Genomic DNA, 21,088 nt, shown 5'->3' with positions numbered 1-21,088 from the left:
TACACCAAATCCAATAATAACTGGCTACAACTCAAGTTGTCAGCTACTTGTTCCCTTAACTGTGGCTGTGGTAAACCACATATTTCCCATCTGAGCTTGTCTGGCACAGTTCCCTCATATTTTAGTATGTCTAATCATTGTGTATCGGGTCTACATCGCCTCACTATTGTCAAGGAATTGGAAGATGTTGCATATTTATACTACAGTGATGTCTGTACTCAAACTAAAATGTCCTATTAAGAGCGGATCATAACACATCACCATTACCCCCTGAATTTAATACCCAGTTGTTTTAAAATTTGCTGTCCTGGCACTTTGCAACTTAGCGTCTGTCAGGTTTGTCGAGTCATTTGCTTGCAAAAGACAATATCACTAGTAAGTATCTTCTAAAACAGGGTTATTCACTTTGTATATTCTAGAGAACCGATGTCCTCTACAGTGGACATTTTATGTTGGTCTAATTATTTTATCAGTCACAAGGATGTTCTGTTGTTTTAAGAGCCTTTTGCAAAAAAGCTAGTCAATAAGTACTTCTTTTGACAGCACTCATGTGCAGGGGTCAGGAAACTTTTTGGCTGAGAGAGCCATGAAAGCCAAATATTTGAAAATGTATTTCTGTTAGAACCATATAATATTTTTTAACACTGAATACAACTAAATGCATGCATTTTTAAGTAAGGCCAACATTTTCAGAGTATACTAAGTCCCTTATTCTTTTCAATAATGTTGTTATTCTGAAGCTAACCAATAATCAATAAAATACTTCTTAATGCGACTTCTTGAACCGGTGGGATAGAAAACGGATGGATGGATTAAAATGCATTAGAATGTTTTATATTTTCAACGTTGTTTTTAACACTTTAACACTTTTACTTGGACCCCGACTTAAACAAGTTGAAAAACGTATTGGGGTGTTACCATTTTGTGGTCAATTGTAAGGAATATGTGAAGTGAAGTGAAGTGAAATATATTTATATAGCGCTTTTTCTGTTGTGACTCAAAGCGCTTTACATGGTGAAACCCAATATCTAAGTTTTACATTTAAACCAGTGTGGGTGGCACTGGGAGCAGGTGGGTAAAGTTTCTTGCCCATGGACACAACGGCAGTGACTAAGATAGCAGAAGCGGGGATCGAACCTGCAACCCTCAAGTTGCTGGCATAGCCGCTCTACCAACCGAGCTATACCGCCCCTACTGTACTGTGCAATCTACTAAATAAAGTTTCAATCAATCAATCAATCAATCAAAACTGTTATTACCAGCGGAGTTATTCATTACTTATCGTGTTAAGCAATGTCATCTAAGATTTATCTGAGAGCCAGCTGCAGTCATCAAAAGAGCCACATCTGCCTCGAGAACCATAGGTTCCCTACCCATGCTCTAGTGCAGGGGTAGAGAACCTATGGCTCGCGAGTCAGATGTGGCTCTTTTGATGACTGCATCTGGCTCTCGGATAAATCTTAACTGACATTGCTTAATATGATAAGTAATGAATAATACCACTTGTAATCACAGTGTTAAAAATAATGTTCAAAATAAGAAGTTATTCTTGGTTAGTGTGGGGCTTGCCCTCCTGGGGTTTGTCAGCCCACCAAGGACCAACATGAGAGCCTGTTTCAGGGTTACAATATTGTTTTATTTTTCAATAAGTCTCTCAGTTGCTTTCCAGCAATTGTCTTTTTCTCTTTCGTTTTCGCTCGCGCTCTGGCTCCAACCCCAACCCCGTCCCTCCTCCTGGCTGCTGCTTATAACAGAGCAACAGGTGATTAGATAACAAGGCCCAGGTGGGCCATCTACGCACCTGTCGCTGATTTCGAGGCCGGTCCTGGCACACCCCAGTTCGCTGCAGGCCACACCCCCTCCACAGTAAGCTCGAGAATAACAATGTTATTACAAAGAATAAGAGACCTATTGTACTCTAGAAATGTTAGTCTTACTTAAAAATGCACGTGTTTAGTTGTGTTCAGTGTAAAAAAAAAATATTATATGGCTCTTACGGAAATACATTTTAAAATATTTGGCTTTTTGGCTTTCTCAGCCAAAAAGGTTCCCGACCCCTGCTCTAGTGTTTTCTTTTATTTTAACTGATCTCGTGGGCCACATGTTGAATGACCCAAATGATAAAAGAAGAGAGGACCTAAATATAATTTTGAGGCATGCTGCTAGTTTAAATAAAAAACGAGTTGAACAAATGACTACTGCATGCATCTGAAGTAAACATCCTACAGCAACACCTTAGTTATGCAAGTCACATTATACCAATGTTGCTGCCAAAAAGTTAAGAGGACTCAAGGGGATGCCTTTAGGAATGCCTCAGTTACGTGATTCACAAGTTCGGAGCCCCAGTGTTCTAAGTTTGCTAGCAAAGTAAAAATGTCAATGCAAAGACCTGCTGATGTTACAGTGGTCCAAGTTCTTCTATAAAACAGTGGCATTTTTGGCCCTGATTACACTAATAAGGTTAATCATGGTAAATCACACCTAACCTTATCCGTGTTCACGCATAACAATGCCACCGTTTAAGATCGCCTCCCACCTCCGTCCGCCGGCGCAACGCGACCGAGTACGCATGTGCGGAAAATGCACACGTCATAGAGATCTCCAGTGTTGCTTTGTGTGCAAGTTCTTAAATGTAATTTATCTGAACAATATCCAGTGTTGTGGTATTTCAATTAACTGGAATCTAATGTGCTCTGGGGCCCTCTATCCATCCATCTTTTTTCTACCACTTATTCCCTTTGGCGTCGCGGGCGGCGCTGGTGCCTATCTCAGCTACAATCGGGCGGAAGGCGGAGTACACCCTGGACAAGTCGCCATCTCATCGCAGGCCAACACAGATAGACAGACAACATTCACACACTAGGGCCAATTTAGTGTGGCCAATCAACCTATACATAATACATTAATCAAATCTTTATTAGACATGTAAATAATGTGATTAATGACATTTTACATCAATCAAAACTAGGGATATATATATATCTGGTCAGGACACTCCTCACTCTTTTGACTTCACTTTCATTGTCCATTTCTTTTTGGTGACTTTATATACTACGGACCTAGACGTTGAGTCCGTGACATTTATGGCGGACAATAACTGACACAGTCTGCTTTGGCAGTCCAAGTACCCGGGCTCAATATAATACTTGCAAATGATACTTACAACTATGATGATAAAGCTAAATACAACAATTGGGCAGTTGGACAATAGTCTTGATCAGATTTTTTTTTTTTAATGTGTTACTTAAAAACAAACATTTATTTACACACAGAAATGTACGGTAAATTGGTACCACTGAGTACTGGTATCATGTCTCAGGTACCTGTAATTGCTCACATATCGCTTTAAATAAGAAAAATAGTCATCCTTATATACAATTAACATTAACTTAAACTTTATCAAGGCAAGGACAGCTAATGAGTTTGTCAGTCAAGCCCATTCTTCTCAGTCACACTTGTGCATTTTTTACCAGTAGGGTGGAGGTCATTTTTTGACTACGATGCATCGCGATGCAGACATTTTATCATTGTTGCTATCGTTCTATTATCGAATTTTAGCCCCTGATTTGGAATGGTAATAGAATGATATAGTATATTACTGTGAATGGACAAACGTTCCACTATATTTTTACGGTAACATTTGGGCAACTAAACTGCCATTTTTTTTACCGTAAAATATCTGATTGTTGTTTGTATAGATTATCACTGTATATAGAAAACTGTGTTTCATAAGGTAAATTTATGGCTACGAAGCTGCCCGTTTTTTACTGTAAAATGTGTTGCTGGTATGCATTTTTATTTAAAAAAATATATTTTTAGATTGTATGGTATTAGCATTTTTTCTTTTTGACATTATTAGATAATTTTAAAGTTCAAAAGATTTACGATTTTATTCATCATTCCGTCCATCCATTTCTACCCCGAGTCCCTCTCGGGGTTGCGGTGGTGGCTGGAGCCTACCCCAGCTGCATTTGGGCGGAAGTCCCTGACACATTTTGATGCAGCAAATGTATTTTTCTTTTTTATCAAAATAGAAATAACCAAAATACCTAGTGAAAAAAAACAAAGTAAAGGGTTTTCCCTAGATTTCAAAGATACCAGTGGCGGTGGGGGCGTGGTCGGCATACTTTGCATATTTTTTTATGCCGAAATGGTTTTATTTAAAAAGGCTCAAAAAGCATATACATACATTAAAAAAACAAATCTGTTTTTTGATTAATTAGGATTAACATATTTTGTTATGTAATATATTTCATTGTTGTTGCCTATTGTACAGTGTACTTTTTTGAGAAATGCTTAAGTGTCTAGAGACTTTTAGTGAGGTTTTTTTTTTAAACAAAACAGTTGAAAACAACTGGCAACAAATGTAGCATCCTTTTATATGGAATGTCCTGGTGTTTAGAGACTCTACTCCTGTCCCTCGATGTCTCCAAAGGAAAGTCAGCTGCTGAGAGCATGACATCAAACTTGCTTTGTGCTGCTGCTCCAGTTGGACTTTCTCTCCTTAAAAACAGCCACTGTCTTCTTCAAATTTGCACATTTTGGAGATCGCTGTCCGTGGGTATATCTGGGATATACAAAAGTATATAGGTTCCGTCCACATCGCAGACATGCTGACTGTGCTCCAGACAATCGGGAAAGCACGGAGACAAAAGTGTTTGCACGGTAGGTAAAACCTGTTGGAATTGGGCCGGTTGTCAGCATAGAATTGACAATAGAAGTTAAAAATAGCGTCAGACTTTTGTCTTCTTCTGGAGACTACAATACATTACAGTACTTTTATTTGTTTTCACGTAAAAACACTTTTTTTCAAGTGTGGCAGTTACGATTTTGCTGTTACATTAAGGGGAAGCCCTGAATTATCCATCCATCCATCCATTTCTACCGCTTATTCCCTTTGGGATCACGGGGGGCGCTGGTGCCTATGTCATCTACAATCGGGTGGAAGGCGGGTTACACCCTGGACAAGTTGCCACCTCATCGCAGGGCCAGCCCTGAATTACTTTGACACATATTTACTGTTTTTTGTGGGCCACAATAAATGATTTGGCGAGCCAGATCTAGCCTTTGGGCCTTGAGTTTGATTCTTCTGGTATGGGGGTTTATAAACAGATGTAATGAAAAGATTATGGACACCTAACCATTCTTTTCTCAATTCAGGTGGTGTATTTAGTTGTGAGAAGCGTTCAAATGAGCAAATGGGGTTGTTTTTGAAAGACTAAAAGTGATGGTGCAATATTAGGCCTTAGTAATGTCAGTCTCTTGTTGTGCCCCGGCGCCATTTTTGCTTTCACGTCTTAAGGGAGTGATGACTAAATACTCTGCAATGTTTTGTCATTGCAAACTTTTGCTTGGTCAAACACTCACACTAAACTTTTGCAAACTTTGATATTGGGCTGTTTTAAGTGCAATTAAGTGCCATGTTTGCCTTAAAATTGTACGAATAAGCTATATGTGGTGTTACAGGAGAATAAATTCACAGACTTGTGTCATCATGAACATTTTTTTTATAAATATATGTTAATCTTCATATTATTTGTCTGTGTGTCCGTACTGTGTTGGCAATGACAGACCACCAGAACAGACTACACTACGCTGTGATTACATTACGTTGTATTACGTGGGAATACATATACAGTATTGTACACTACAAGCCTCATATACTAAAGATAAAAAAAAGCTTAGACTAAACAGCGTGTGCAAACTATATGTACTATCAATGGGGGTAGTGCATGTTATTTACTAAGACTGCATGTACAACTGGCGCAGACCGCCTTATTTAGATAAGGTTTATGAGTGTACTATGCGACTGTGGCCATGGAGACACTCATTTACAGCACATTTATGTTATCATGCTGCTACTTGTGTTTTTTTGTATATGTTTTAAAACATGCAGCAAAACATTATTTACAAATGTTGCATAAGTTCTGAAAATGTGAAATCAAACCAATTGCAGGGATATGTATTAAACAATCTTGTCTTTCTTTCTACTTCCTCCAAACAGTCTGTTTGGAATTTGTCTATCCTATGACGTTTTTCAAACCTGTGATGTCTGTGGATATCTCTATACATGGTAAACGCTTACCCAATGGTCTTTGCGTGGGTACGCCATTTTATTAAATATTCCTGTCTTCGTAGTCCAAACGAAAAAGTGCAATGGAGGAGACAATGAAACGGTAGGTAATAACAGCATACTTGCCAGCCCTCCCGATTTTCCCGGGAGACTCCCAAATTTCAGTGCCCCTCCCGAAAATTTCCCGGGGCAACCATCCTCCCGAAATTCTCCCGATTTCCCCACTGGACAACAATATTGGGGATGTGCCTTAAACGCACTGTTTTTAGCATCCTGTACAACCTGTCGCCACACCCGCTTTTCGTCCATAAAAATGGCGTGCCGGCATAATTACATATTGTGTGCAGCTTGCACACACACATGAGCGAATGCAATGCAGACTTGATCAACAGCCATACATGTCACACTGAGGGTGGCCGTATAAACAACTTTAAAACTGTTACAAATATGCACCACACTGTGAACCCACACCAAACAATAAAGTTAAACTCATTTCAGGAGAATATCCGCACAGGGACACAACATAAACACAACACAACAAATACCCAGGACCCCTTGCAACACTAACACCCCCCACACACACACACCTCAAACAGCCCCCTCCCCCCCATCTCCCAAATTCGGAGGTCTCAAAGTTGGCAAGTGTGAATAACAGTAGGTTAGAAATGTGACAACGCTACTTTAACAATGTTAGCTCGAAATTGTTGTGTAACTAGCTTTGCTTTTTAATATAAGACAATATCGCACTGTCCTCCGGCAAAATAAAGACTGATTTTCCTAAAACTACTTTTAATTGGATCAGTGCCTTCAGTGTTTGGCAAAGGACGAGTAAGTTACTGTAGATAATATGTTATTACATTTGTGATGAAGCCCAAAGCTTACATTATAGCATCGAGTTTAACTTCAGCCAGCCTATTGTTCCAACTTGTATGTCAGCCGGGCTTCCTTCCTTGCTTTCATTCGCTTGCATTTTTGCCTCTTTCCTTAGTGCCGAAAAACAAACCACGGTGAGTCGCTGATCTCATTATATCATCCGGGATGTTGTGATGTGGTGAAATGATTAGTATTGTGGATGATTTATCAGCGTATATTCTGCACATATACCGTATTTTTTGGAGTATAAGTCGCTCCGGAGTATAAGTCGCACCAGCCAAAAATGCTTAATAAAGAAGGAAAAAACATATATAAGTCGCACTGAGAATAAGTCGCATTTTTTGGGGAAATTTATTTGATAAAACCCAACACCAAGAATAGACGTTTGAAAGGCAATTTAAAATAAATAAAGAATAGTGAACAACAGGCTGAATAAGTGTACGTTATATGACGCATAAATAACCAATTGAGAAGGTGCCTGGTATGTTAATGTAACATATTATGGTAAGAGTCATTCAAATAACTATAACATATAGAACATGCTATACGTTTACCAAACAATCTGTCACTCCTAATCGCTAAATCCCTTGAAATCTTATAAGTCTAGTTTCTTACGTGAATGAGCTAAATAATTATATTTGATATTTTACGGTAATGTGTTAATAATTTCACACATAAGTCGCTCCTGAATATAAATCGCATCCCTGGCCAAACTATGAAAAAAACTGTGACTTATAGTCCGAAAAATACTGTAGTATATGAAGACAGACACGCTAAATCGACTGCACTCCTTATATTGCTCTCTTAAAAGCTGCAATCCTCTACGCACAAACTTATATTACCTTTGTGTGTGCTATCAAATGTGCACGTGTTTTAGTACACGCAAACTTTTAGTAAATCAGGCCCTTACTGTATGTAGCTGGTTGGGGAACAAGCTGATAACATGCAGTAGATCATCTTTTCAACACCTTCCATCCTGGGCAATGTGTGCAAATGACACCATGTTTGAGTTGTGTGTATTGGATGGATATGAAAGGCTTTGTGGGGCTGTCTAGGATGTTTCCCAGTCCACAGACAGCATTCAGCTCTTTTCTCCTCTGCCATAATAGCCAGAACTGGCAACAGAGGTCTGATTTACATATTTTTTGTCGTTTTTGGATGTGCTCCGCCTTTTATCGTTTTGCTCTTTCTCTTTTCTGTCTGCTTGTGATTGCTGGCTTTTTTTTGAATCCCATAAAACACAGAGTATGTGCCGGTTGTTTGATCCCGATGTGAGCGGCAGCTCAATTCTCCGGTGAGCGCCAAGCAGACGTCCCTGACACATTTTGATGCAGCTTTGTGATTGGCCCACATGTCTGTCCTGCTGTGAATACAAGGTTGAGTCAGTGCTATCCTGAGCATGAAAAAGACACACGTGTATTGTTCAATTGTTGTATTTATGTCCTTGATATTTGCAGCTGTGACACAGCAGACTACTTCCACATCAAATTATCAATGTGCATTTCGTGCATATTCAAGATACGACTTAGGCCCCGTTTACACTAAGCCGTCTAAGGCTATCAAGGGTAAATCACACATAACCTTATCGGTGTCCACATACAACAATGCCACCGTTTAAGACCCCCTCCGTCCGCCGTCCGCCGTCCGCCGTCGCATCGTGACCTAGTACACGCGCGCGGAAAATGCGCACATCATAGTCACATCCAGTGTTGCTTTGTGCGCAAGTTCCCAAATTGAACTTATCTGAACAATATCCAGTGTTGTGCTTTTTCAATTAACTGGAATCTAGTGTGATGTGGGTCCTATTGCAGTGAATCACACCTGATCCATCATAAATTTATCACATCTTTATTAGACACGTAAACAATGTGACAAAGAACATTTTACATCAATCAAACTAGGGATCCATCTGGTCAGGACACTCCTCACTCTTTTGTCTTCACCTTCATTGTCCATTTCTTTTTGGTGACTTTATATACTACGGACCTAGACGTTGAGTCCGCGACATACATGGCGGACAATAACTGATAAATTCTGCTTTGCCACTCCAAAAGCATTCACCGTTTTCCGTTGTTAGTTTTTCCCTCGAAAGACAGGTAATACAAAGCACACGCTACGTTTTTTTTTTTTTTATCACATCCATGGTAGCTCGCATTCTCGTTAACTCTCCTTCAACAAATGGCAAAGTTTTTTGTGCATCGGAAAGTTCTCTTGCCGTCTGAGAAATGTTGTATCCGAAATAGCTGCGATCGCTTTCTCTTAAGGTATTCATGTTTGATTTCTGAACATGGAGAAGAAGGAGAAACACGGCATGTCTGGATGACTCGCCTTCATTTTTCCAGTGGTTAGCTCCAAGTTACAAAACCGCTTTATAGGGCTGGGTGATATTGGCTTTTATTAATATCGCGATATGTTTATGCCATATTGCAATATACGATATATATTACGATATTTTGCCTTGGCCTTGAATGAACACTTGATGCATATAATCAAAGCAGTATGATGATTTTGTGTGTCTACATTAAAACATTCTTCTTCATACTGCATTAATATATGCTACTTTTAAACTTTCATGCAGAGAGGGAAATCACAACTATGTCAATTGACCAAAACTGTATTTATTAAATACTCTTCATTCTCTCACGGGTGACTTTTTAAATGAAAGAACAAATTAATAGTGTTGCTACCTTTTTGTAGTAACACTTCTGCTGCATACTTTGCATATTGCTGTTGTCTGCTGAATATCTTCCCACTTGAAGCCAAACCACCAGATGATGGATCCCCTGCTCTTTATTTTGGGCATTTATTGTTCTTCCTCCATTTGTGATCAGTTTCGGACCTTCTCTCTCTTGTAATGTCACAAGTTCCGCTTCGCTTGTACGACCTGCCTCAGCTAATGTTAGCCATGCTGCTACCTCTCTGCTCGGCGACTGCGTATGACGCTAGACGCGCATCAGTATGTGACGTATGTAAGAAGGCGGGCTTGTTTTCCGTCTCTGTGAGAATGAGAGACGAGGAGAAGTGAGAAACGCCTATTGTGTAATGCCCGCAGCTAAAAGCAATTCGACCTGCCTCAGCTAACGTTGGCCATGCTAATATTAGCCATGCTAACGTTAGCTCTCGGCGAGAGCGTATGACGCTAAACGCGCAACAGTGTGTGACGTATGTAAGAAGGCGGACTTGTTTTTTGTGAGAACATATGATCGAATATTACGATATAGTCATTTTCTATATCGCACAGAGACAAACCCGCGATATATCGTTTGTATCGATATATCGCCCAGCCCTACCGCTTTATTATGAAGTTGGCTGTGGCGCATTCTTTCTGACATCACTTCCTGTGTTGGCGTGTTCTTTCTGACGTCACTTCCTCTCCGAACTCAATTTGTAAACGATCAATGAGTCCTTACAAAGCTAAGTGCCGGAGATTCAAGAATTACACGGCTGACTCATTTGTCCGAGGAGGGGGACCTTAAACGCTGGTTTAGTGTGGCTGAAACGGTGCTTTGGCTAAATAATTGTTCGTTTAAGGGGTTAAACGACTTAGTGTAGATATGGCCTTAGTGGTGACCGCATTACGGACATGTTAGCAGGGGGAAGTGCCACTTCTTGTGATGGTAATACAAAAGCAAGAGCACAATTGTGCAGGGCCGAAGCAACACAACTGGATATGCCATCCATCCATTTCTACCGCTTATTCCCTTTGGTGTCGCGGGGGGCGCTGGTGCCTATCTCAGCTGCAATTGGGCGGAAGGCGGTGTACACCCTGGACAAGTCGCCACCTCATCGCAGGAATGGTTTAAGTTAAAATAAGCAAATGTAACTATCCATGGCACTGAAGTGTGCTGTCCCTGACTGTACTTTTCAAAACTTTGCATTCATCTGATTGACTAATGTGTCGAAAATAAGTTACAAGTTACAAGTTTACAAGTTTATTCACAATACCATATAACATTTACAATAGTGGTGAATATCATCATTTAAAGATGTTGGTATGTGAAAGGGTCCCTCCAAATAAGCTGGATAAAGCTTTTGACAGGGGGTCCAAAGGACAATATATACATGGAAAGATGAAATATGGTAGCAAGCACAACAACGAAAAACAAAAACAAAACAACAACGCTATTTGATAAACACAAGATAATAGTACTAAAGCAAGCATACACATACATACATACATTCATTCAACCATGCAAAACCCAACAGTAGACTACCCCACATGAGGCATTAGAGATAGGTGGTTAATAGGCAATTTTTCAGTTTCTTTTTGAAGTTGGAGAATGGATACTGCATCTTGAGGCTCTCATTAAGCTGGTTCCAAATCTTCGGTCCCCTGCATATGACACTGTGAGCGGTACAAGCCAGTAAACGATGTTTACTATTTGTAATTGCACCTGCAGCTCATTGCATACAGTCAATTTCACTACCAGTTGAAATTTCCGGCAAGTTTGTTGTAAATCTGTCAAGAGTAGCCAAGGTATACCATTATAATGCCTTTCCAAATGTGATGATTTGCCACTGTGTGACTTTGCTGTGTGATATTGGAGCCCTTTACCACTTTTTCATTGGCCTATTCGGAATTTTTATTTGAACTCTGCCTGGCAGCAAGTCGTGGTTATGTGTCATCTCCTGACATTTCAGGTCTGATTGTATGTATTGTTTTTTTTTCCTATGTTCCTGTCCAGCGCTCTTATTTTTAGTTTCCACCAAGTGTTCCACCACTGAGCGCTAATTGTACTCATCTGCCGCTGATCACTTATTAGAAGGGTTGGTATGCCAGCCTCCCTTCTGAGTCAAGGCTGGATCATTGCTTTTACCGTAATTGTGCTTGCATTTGTTTCATGTGCACTTCCCTGCTGCACTATTACTTTGTGTTTTTGACATTAAATATGTTTACCTTCGCTGCGCCTGCCATCTCCCCATCTTGGGGTGCCAGACCGTCAGAACGAAACAGTAATGGTTTATGGTTATAGTTTTAATGTATTTGTATGAAAGCAGTTACAACACATATTTCCATTTTTCATTGCATATCCAAAGAGGATTAGGACAAAGCTGACATTATTTAATCCTACTGCTTTTTAATTTGACAGCAATATGTTACATGTTTGTTTTTTTACTTCATGTGCACAATTTGTGACACAAATAAATGTATAGGTTTTGATTCACATAATGAGATAAATAACATTATCCAATTGAGATAAATATGTTTGTTAGACAAGTGGTCTCAAAAAGGTGACACGGAACAGGAATCTACCTTTAATTGAATCTACAGTTTAACTAAAACTAAAACTTTGAGTACATTTACAGATTTCCCATGGGTTATTTAAAAAGCATTTAAAGTTAATCAAAAGATTTTGCGAAAATTCAAGCCTTAAATGGCATTAAAACGTATCAAAGTCGAATACCAGCGGCATTCCGTTTTTTTTTATACAATTGTAGGCCTGGGCTGACAGTCAATAAGTCAATATATTTAACAATAAATGAAAATAAACTCGGTTTTTGCTGTTATTGCCAAATTGCTACGTCTTGATCTCTGGCTTTCCAACTGGATAGAAGAGGTCTCACTCTGTGCATTGCTCTCAGCACCAAAGAACATTTATTTGACAGTAGAATTACAAGAACAAACTGATTGTCAGTCATCCACAATATTTATTTCTGCATAAGCAAGTGGGACCTTGCAATTCTCTTCTACAGATTTTCCTGTATGTAGTAGTGGCAGCAATATGTACTTTAATGATGGAGCTAATCATTATGTCAGTCGCTTTAAATGTGCACATTGCTTTGAAACCGTTGGAAGAGACGTACACAAAGGTTGTGTGAACCCCAGAAATGATGTCGTAACAAGCTAACCAAAAACATCTCTTTATTTCAACAACAATATGATGCATACAATTCAAACAATCACAACATACAAATTGCCATGTCTCGGAACATTTTTGCACAAATATGTAGAATATTTTTTTCTCTATACTTCTCAAACAGTAATTACGAAATTGAAACAAAAATACTGTAAGTAAACAATATATGAAATCAACATGAAGCATGTGCAAGGGATAACCAAAGAAAATAGAACAATAAATATATAAAAGCATAATATTACACTTTTTAGTTTGTTTTCTTTGATGGAAATTGTCTTTATTATGTATTTTAGGATGTGGGAAGTTTTCATGACCTTGTTTGTCTTCGTCATTATTAGTAAAAGCTGACGCAACGCAAATATATACACATAGACATTACATATAAACTGTACTTATATACATATACACATGCATGCATACATACACAAGATGTAGCCGTAGAAAGCCTAATTTACAACTTATCTTTTACATTGTATTGCTTTTTGTGTGATTGGTATTTCTTTATATTTTACATTTGAGATTTTACATTTTCCTGTATGTTTAATGAATGTTCTGAACTTGCTGGCTGCAAAACAAGTGTTTACCTTTGAGTACCAATAAACCAACATAGCCTAAAACTAAAAAAATAATGTATCCAATTTGATGTTATAAAAGTTGCTTAATCTGTTTCCAAATGTTATGAATTTTGATGCATTCATTTTTTGAGGTACCAATAAGCACAACACACAGCAAAAATGAAGTATATCTAATGAAGTACTAATAACTCCATGTTTTTTATCCCTCCAGCCTGATGAGCTGACCAATGCCTTGGAGATCAGCAACATTGTGTTCACTAGCCTATTCTCCCTCGAGATGCTGTTGAAGGTTTTGGTCTATGGGCCTTTTGGGTACATCAAGAACCCCTACAATATATTTGACGGCATCATTGTGGTCATCAGGTAGGTGGAGCCCTCATCTGTCTTTGTGTGTTAACTATGAAGCTTAACTGCTTATTGCCACCTGTGAACTAAATTGAAAAAAAACTACGCAAAAATTATTTACGGTTCAATCCCGGGCTCGGGATCTTTCTGTGTGCAGTTTGAATGTCCTCCCCGTGATTGCGTGGGTTCCCTCCGCGTACTCCATCTTCCTCCCACCTCCAAAGACATGCACCTGGGGATAGGTTGATTGGCAACACTAAATTGGCCCTAGTGTGTGAATGTGAGTGTGAATATTGTCTGTCTGATTTGGCCCTGTGATGAGGTTGCGACTTGTCCAGGGTGTAAACCGCCTTCCGCCCGATTGTAGTTGAGATCACCAGTGCAGCCTCGTGACCCCAAATTACAATAAGCGGTAGAAAATGGATGGATGGATGTTGAAACAGACTACTAATAAAAAGGTGTTACTGTAAATCATGTATTGCACAAAACCACAATTATCCATTAAAACTAATTAACCGCCTAATAACATTGTAGTATATTATTTTTTAAGCATCTTGACCAATGCGCGGCACTCGTCATGTGTCCTCTGTGCACAGCAAATCCATGCCGCTCACAATATAACATTCAACCAAAACTCTAAAAAAAATAAACACATCATTTATTCTGTAGGATTTTGCAGTGCAATTACGTGAGTGACAGGTGACAACAAGCGACCACGACAGAAAAAACAATGGTTGTCAAGACGGTTGAATCATTGTAACGTCTGCTGAGACACTTTATTGAGCAAAACTATTTATTGCCGGCCGTAACCACGCCAACTAACGATGAACTACTATGTAGCTATGCTATTCATTTTTGCCGTATAAGCCGGGCCAAAACCAACTCTCTGTCATCTGTCACATCAACAGCAGCCGCTCTCTCTCGCTCTCTCTCTCTCTCTCTCTCTCTCTCTCTCTCTCTCTCTCTCTCTCTCTCTCTCTCTCTCTCTCTCTTCTCTCACTTGCCCCATCACACACACACTCATTAGACTCAGCCACTGATGTGTATACAGCCACACAAAAAGTCAGACAACTCAACACCAGCATAAACATTAAATGCCAGGTCGTTACACTATGAAGCAGCTCACACGCAGACAATCAATGTCATTAACAGCATGTTGTGCATGCACGTCTCTGTTTTGCTAGTTAGGTTATAGCTAAAAGTGTGTCAGCGTTAAGAGAGGTGAATGCTTATAACTTATTAAAGTAAAACCAACACCCACTGCACACCAACAGTACATCCCCAAACAGATATATGCTTTTTCTACCGTCATTTATTAAGAATGTCAATGTATGGATATTATTCATAATATGTTGTTACTAGATAAAATGAATAGTAATACAAATTGAATGATATATTTTACAGAGAGAAAGTTACAGGAATAAACACTGTATCCCATGGTTGCATCTCATTGTCCATCCATCCATCCATCCATCCATCTTCTTCTGCTTATCCGAGGTCGGGTCGCGGGGGCAGCAGCCTAAGCAGGGAAGCCCAGACTTCCCTCTCCCCAGCCACTTCGTCCAGCTCCTCCCGGGGGATCTCGAGGTGTTCCCAGGCCAGCCGGGAGACATAGTCTTCCCAACGTGTCCTGGGTCTTCCCCGTGGCCTCCTACCGGTTGGACGTGCCCTAAACACCTCCCGAGGGAGGCGTTCGGGTGGCATCCTGACCAGATGCCCGAACCACCTCATCTGGCTCCTCTCGATGTGGAGGAGCAGCAGCTTTACTTTGAGTTCCTCCCGGATGACAGAGATTCTCACCCTATCTCTAAGGGAGAGCCTCGCCACCCGGCGGAGGAAATTCATTTCGGCCGCTTGTACCCATGATCTTATCCTTTCGGTCAAGACCCAAAGCTCATGACCATAGGTGAAGATGGGAACGTAGATCGACCGGTAACTTGAGAGCTTTGCCTTTCGACTCAGCTCCTTCTTCAACACAACGGATATGTACAACGTCCGCATTACTGAAGACGCCGCACTGATCTGCCTGTCGATCTCACGATCCACTCTTCCCCCACTCGTGAACAAGACTCCTAGGTATTTGAACTCCTCCACTTGGGGCAGGGTCTCTTCCCCAACCCGGGGATGGCACTCCACCCTTTTCCGTGAGAGAACCATGGACTCGGACTTGGAGGTGCTGATTCTCATTCCAGTCGCTACACACTCGGCTGCGAACCGATCCAGTGAGAGCTGAAGATCCCGGCCAGATGAAACCATCAGGACCATATCATCTCATTGTGCAACATGTGAATGTGTGAGGGGAACTAAATGCAACCTCTGATTGGGGTAATAATGACTTCCGAAGCAGACATGCATACATAGTAGGGGTGTAACGGTACGTGTATTTGTATTGAACCATTTCGGTACGGGGGTCTCGGTTCGGTTCGGAGGTGTACCGAACGAGTAGACATGCTAGCAGCAACCGGGCTAGGACAACATGTAAAAGCCAGAGCTGGAATACCCTCCTGCCTCGTTAAGATCTCCCGTTTGGGAACACTTTGGCTGCGCGATACAACAATGGAGAACAAATAGAATTTGACCCACTTCTATGTTGGAAGAGCAATGAGCCCATATATCCTCTTACTGCCAAGTTAGCCAGGCTGGTGGGGAAAAAAAAAAGTTAAACTGAGGATGAGTTGACTTGAAACGGTTTAATGTTGCACTTTTTATATGTAGAAGAAACATTTTGTCCATCCATCCATCCATTTCCTACCGCTTATTCCCTTTGGGATCGCGGGGGACGCTGGTGCCTATCTCATGTCATTTTATTTATTCTGAGCAACAACTTGAGGCAGTTTAATGTTGATTAACGTGGACCCCAACTTAAACAAGTTGAAAAACTTATTGGGGTGTTACCATTTAGTGGTCAATTGTACGGAATATGTACTGAACAGTGCAATCTACTAATAAAAGTCTCAATCAATAAATCAATCAAAAAAAGCACTTTATATATAGAAAGGTTTTGTTAAGAAACCATTCCGAGCCTTATCTTATTTAGTTTTTTATTTTATATATGTTGACCACATTAACCCTGACAATGGACCCTGTATGTATATGTATATTATGCCATTGTTTACAAATTTGGTAAATAAATAACCAAAACATTTTATATTTTTTTGTTTTCTTACTGTAAAATGAACCGAACCGTGACCTCTAAACCGAGGTACGTACCGAACCCAAATGTTTGAAGATTGTTTTGTTATATTCATTGTAAGTGGCCAAATCACCTATATCAGAAAATAATCTCATGGAAATGACTGCTGTCATTTGGTTATAAAAATAAGACATTTCATTTTTTTATGATGTCAAGTTTGGGACAGGTGTGCTGCTGGTGTTGCTCACGTGTGCTCCATTCAACACTTAAGGAGCTTGTGCATTTGCTCAACCACATGAAAAATTAGGGGGCACATTGATATTGAAGGCTGTAAGTTTTAGAACATAAAATCACCTCCTGGTGATCAGTGGATGGAAAACTATAAAAGAAAATATTTTGGATCACTAGAAGAGTTTTTATTCCTAACTTGATTATAATTTGACAATACGGTGCTACTGGGGTAATACTATACACGTGAACTGCATTCTACCAAGAGCTGTTCATATACTTCTGTTGACTTATCGGTTACATGCAATGAAAACAAATATTATAAAGTGAATATACACCTGAACATATCAAGTTTTTCACACAGTATGAATTGGACAACAATAATTGAACAGTAGCCGATGCATCTCACAATGATTCTGACTCAAATTCTATGCATTTGTGTCATCTACTCTTCAAACAGTGTGTGGGAAATCGTTGGCCAGCAGGGCGGCGGTCTTTCTGTGCTGAGGACCTTCCGACTCATGCGGGTTCTGAAGCTGGTCCGTTTTATGCCAGCCCTGCAGAGGCAGCTGGTGGTGCTGATGAAGACCATGGACAACGTAGCCACCTTCTGCATGTTGCTCATGCTCTTCATCTTCATCTTCAGGTAGGTTTGTGTGTCTGCAGAACGTAGACACTCACTCATCATAACATTAGGTACACCATAGATTTCGACAATAAATGTACAGTTGTAGAGGTATCGAGTTAACACGATGTCTTTTATTCTAAGGACTCAAAGAACTTTATTATCATACCAGCATTCATGAGACTCGCGAGATGGCACAAATACCCAGAATTAACTCAATGAGTACCACAAGAACTAAAGTATGTACATTCATCGATCCATCCATCCACCCCTCGCAACCCTGAAAGGGACAAGCGGTAAAAAATGGATGGATGGATATATGTACATAATGATTTAAATAGAATAAGACATACATAGACATGGTTATAAATGGCATAGATTAATATGAAAATATTAATAGAAAATAATATAAATTAAAAATCAGAATACAGTGCGATCATGTAGTGCAAATAAAATGTAAAACAGCAAACTAAATCAAATAAAAGCTCAGTTCAGAAGAGTTAATGTGCAAAGTAAGTTGCAATTGATTACTGTAATTAATATTTGTAGTATTGTGGTTCCCTTTATTCAACTGCAACGTACTACCTTAGTAATAACTTTTGTTACATAATTACCTGTCTTACATTTGTTGTTAAAGGGGAACTGCACTTTTTGGGGGAATTTTGCTTATAATTTACAGTCCTTATGTGAGACAAAAACACATATGCTTTTCTTTTTTTATGCAGTCGTAAAATACAGCCATTACAAGGTGGCTAACAATTCAGCTAATGGGAGTTCACTATTCCACCCAAAAAGGTCTCTAAAAAACATCCAAAAACTGCCAACAATAGGCCATTTACATATCGTGACCTGATTATTCGCCAAGTATTAGCGATATTGTTATTTTAAGCGCTAATGCAGATAAACTATTTTTAATGGTGTCATGATCACAGAAAGATGCTATATTGACACATTGACCCAGTGAGCTCCCATCGCCTCTGAGTTAGTAAAAGTTAGTTTTAGATTATAAATAATGCCTCACACCTGGTTAACAAACCGAAAAGTTGGTCGACGTTGATGTTCAATTTAGAGTGGGCAAGAAAGACACCTCCGGACATCTCATAAATCTTCACTCCAGTGATGTCAGTAAGTGTTTGGTTTATTATGTTCACAGTTGTTATTTGTTGTTTAGCACTTTGCAATACTGCTGCATGATGCTTAAGGAATTAAAAAATGGATGACATTAAATAAAAAATGCCAGCAGACACAAAATGCATCAATTGACTTCATTATATTCAGCCCCCAAAGTCAACCAGCAGCAATACAATTATAAAACATAAGGAAAGGCAATGTGTCTGATATTTTTTAATTTCTGCACACACACACACACACACACACACACACACACACACACACACACACACACACACACACACACACACGTAGGACAGAGGATTCTTGTCCGTCCATTGTCTGTCAGTTTTCACGTCTTTCCCACACGTGCTAAATAAAACTCAAAATAGTGCTTGCAAAATGGTGATGAGTGTTGATAAATCACATTGCTCATGCCCTATAATTATTTTAGCACCATCTTCTCCCATTAGTGTGGGTGTTTTGATTATCAGCATATATTTTGCATATTAATGAGGACACAGATGCAAATTGGATTGCACCCCTTATTCTGGTCACTTAACGCAATCCACTTGCACTCGTTTCGTTAATCTGTTTTGCGTGTGCTATCAAGTTTGCACGTGATTCTTTAGTAAACCAGGCCCTAAGTGTTTCACTAAAGCTTAATCTGTTTTTGCACACAGCTTCTAAATTTTTGTAGATCATGGTCCTTATAGTCAGGCTCAAAACAATACGGTTCTAGATCATCATTTCTACCAAAGCAGTAGTTGTCTTTCATGAAGTCTGTCATGATTAGTAGTGTTGTTGTTGAAAGGGAAAAACGGACGTTGTGATGGGTCTGTGAAATTAATCCGCTGTCGTATGTTTTAAAATGATCAATATAGTGTGCCTGTTACTACATTACTGTATATGTACACTTTAAGCAAATGTACAGAATCTTGTTGGAAGTGTTTGGAAGGATTTTAGAGCTTATCATAGGCAAATCCCATCAGCTCCATCGTTAGCTGACTTTTGCTAGTGTTTATTATACATATATACTGTATATATATATATATATATATATATATATATATATATATATATATATATATATATATACATATATATATATATATATATATATATATATATATATATATATATATATACATATATATATATATATATATATATATACTGTATATATATATATATATATATATATAATTTATTTGTTTATGCATTCTAACTCATAAATAAACACTATATATATATATATATATATATATTATATATATATATATATATATATATATATATATATATATATATATATATATATATATATATATATATATATATATATATATATATATATATATATATATATATATATATATATATATATATATATATATATATATATATATATATATATATATATATATATATACATATAATTTATTTGGATGTCCCAATCCAGGTTTTTGCACTTCAGGTCCGATACCGATATTTTTTTTTGCACTTCCGATCCGATACCGATACTGGCCTATCCGAACATGTATTAAAGTTTAAAGTTATTTAGCCTACTTAGTTGTCGGATTCATGTTGAAAAGGGTTTTAGTACTCTTGATAACAACTAGCCAGCTGAATTAGGTGAGTTTGAATAATACACAATAGTTGGTATTCAAGGATAAACACAAAATAGAAAAAATTATACATAACAAAACAGAAATGGCATCATTAAACAGTAAATAAGTGAACACTATAAAGTGAAAATAATGCTGTAAACATTAATAAAAAAAAGCAAAACACACAAACAACCTCAGTGGGATAAAATGTCTATAACTCAGCATCAATACTTGCTCTTGAACAAGTGTAAACTTTAAAAAAAAAAAAAGATCTACGCATTCCTTTCAATTGTTTGCCCCAGTCAGTCAATTGAAGTCCAAGCATAATGGGGAGATTCTTTCTAACAAAGACGAGCACTTCAAGATGCTCAGGTGTCAGCCTGCTCCTGTGTTCATCAATGATGAGTGCTAAAAAGCTTCTCACTCTCAAGAGTCATTAAAACGTCTTTACCACCACACTTGACTTTATTGTGGCATGTTTTGCACTCCACCTCTTCATATTGTTCGTTTTGTAGGGTAAAATAATCCCACACAGCTGACATTTTTACCGTAATTTTTAATTCACACGGCCATCTTAATGGTTAGAACAGAGACCTGTGGATGTGTTGAAGATGTGCTGGAAAATGCGGAACGGAGCATAGGGAGGAGCAGAAGAGTG

The 21,088-nt window shown here is 38.8% G+C and overlaps 1 protein-coding gene across 13 annotated transcripts in view; it reads left to right on the top strand.

Annotated features, from left to right (window-relative positions):
- The window catches only part of cacna1g (calcium channel, voltage-dependent, T type, alpha 1G subunit), a 365,011-nt gene that overhangs the window by 151,533 nt on the left and 192,390 nt on the right, over positions 1–21,088 (top strand). For all 13 annotated transcript variants that reach the window (XM_061908861.1, XM_061908854.1, XM_061908860.1 and 10 more), the window contains exons 9-10: positions 13,591–13,742; positions 17,546–17,731. In XM_061908861.1, the coding sequence (XP_061764845.1) occupies positions 13,591–13,742; positions 17,546–17,731 (338 nt within the window). The remainder of the gene's footprint in view (positions 1–13,590; positions 13,743–17,545; positions 17,732–21,088) is intronic.

This window comes from Nerophis ophidion, linkage group LG08 (assembly GCF_033978795.1).
Source record: "Nerophis ophidion isolate RoL-2023_Sa linkage group LG08, RoL_Noph_v1.0, whole genome shotgun sequence".
Lineage (NCBI taxonomy): Eukaryota > Metazoa > Chordata > Actinopteri > Syngnathiformes > Syngnathidae > Nerophis > Nerophis ophidion.
Note: the sequence above shows the minus strand (reverse complement) of the source record. Positions and strands in the feature narration are given on the sequence as shown.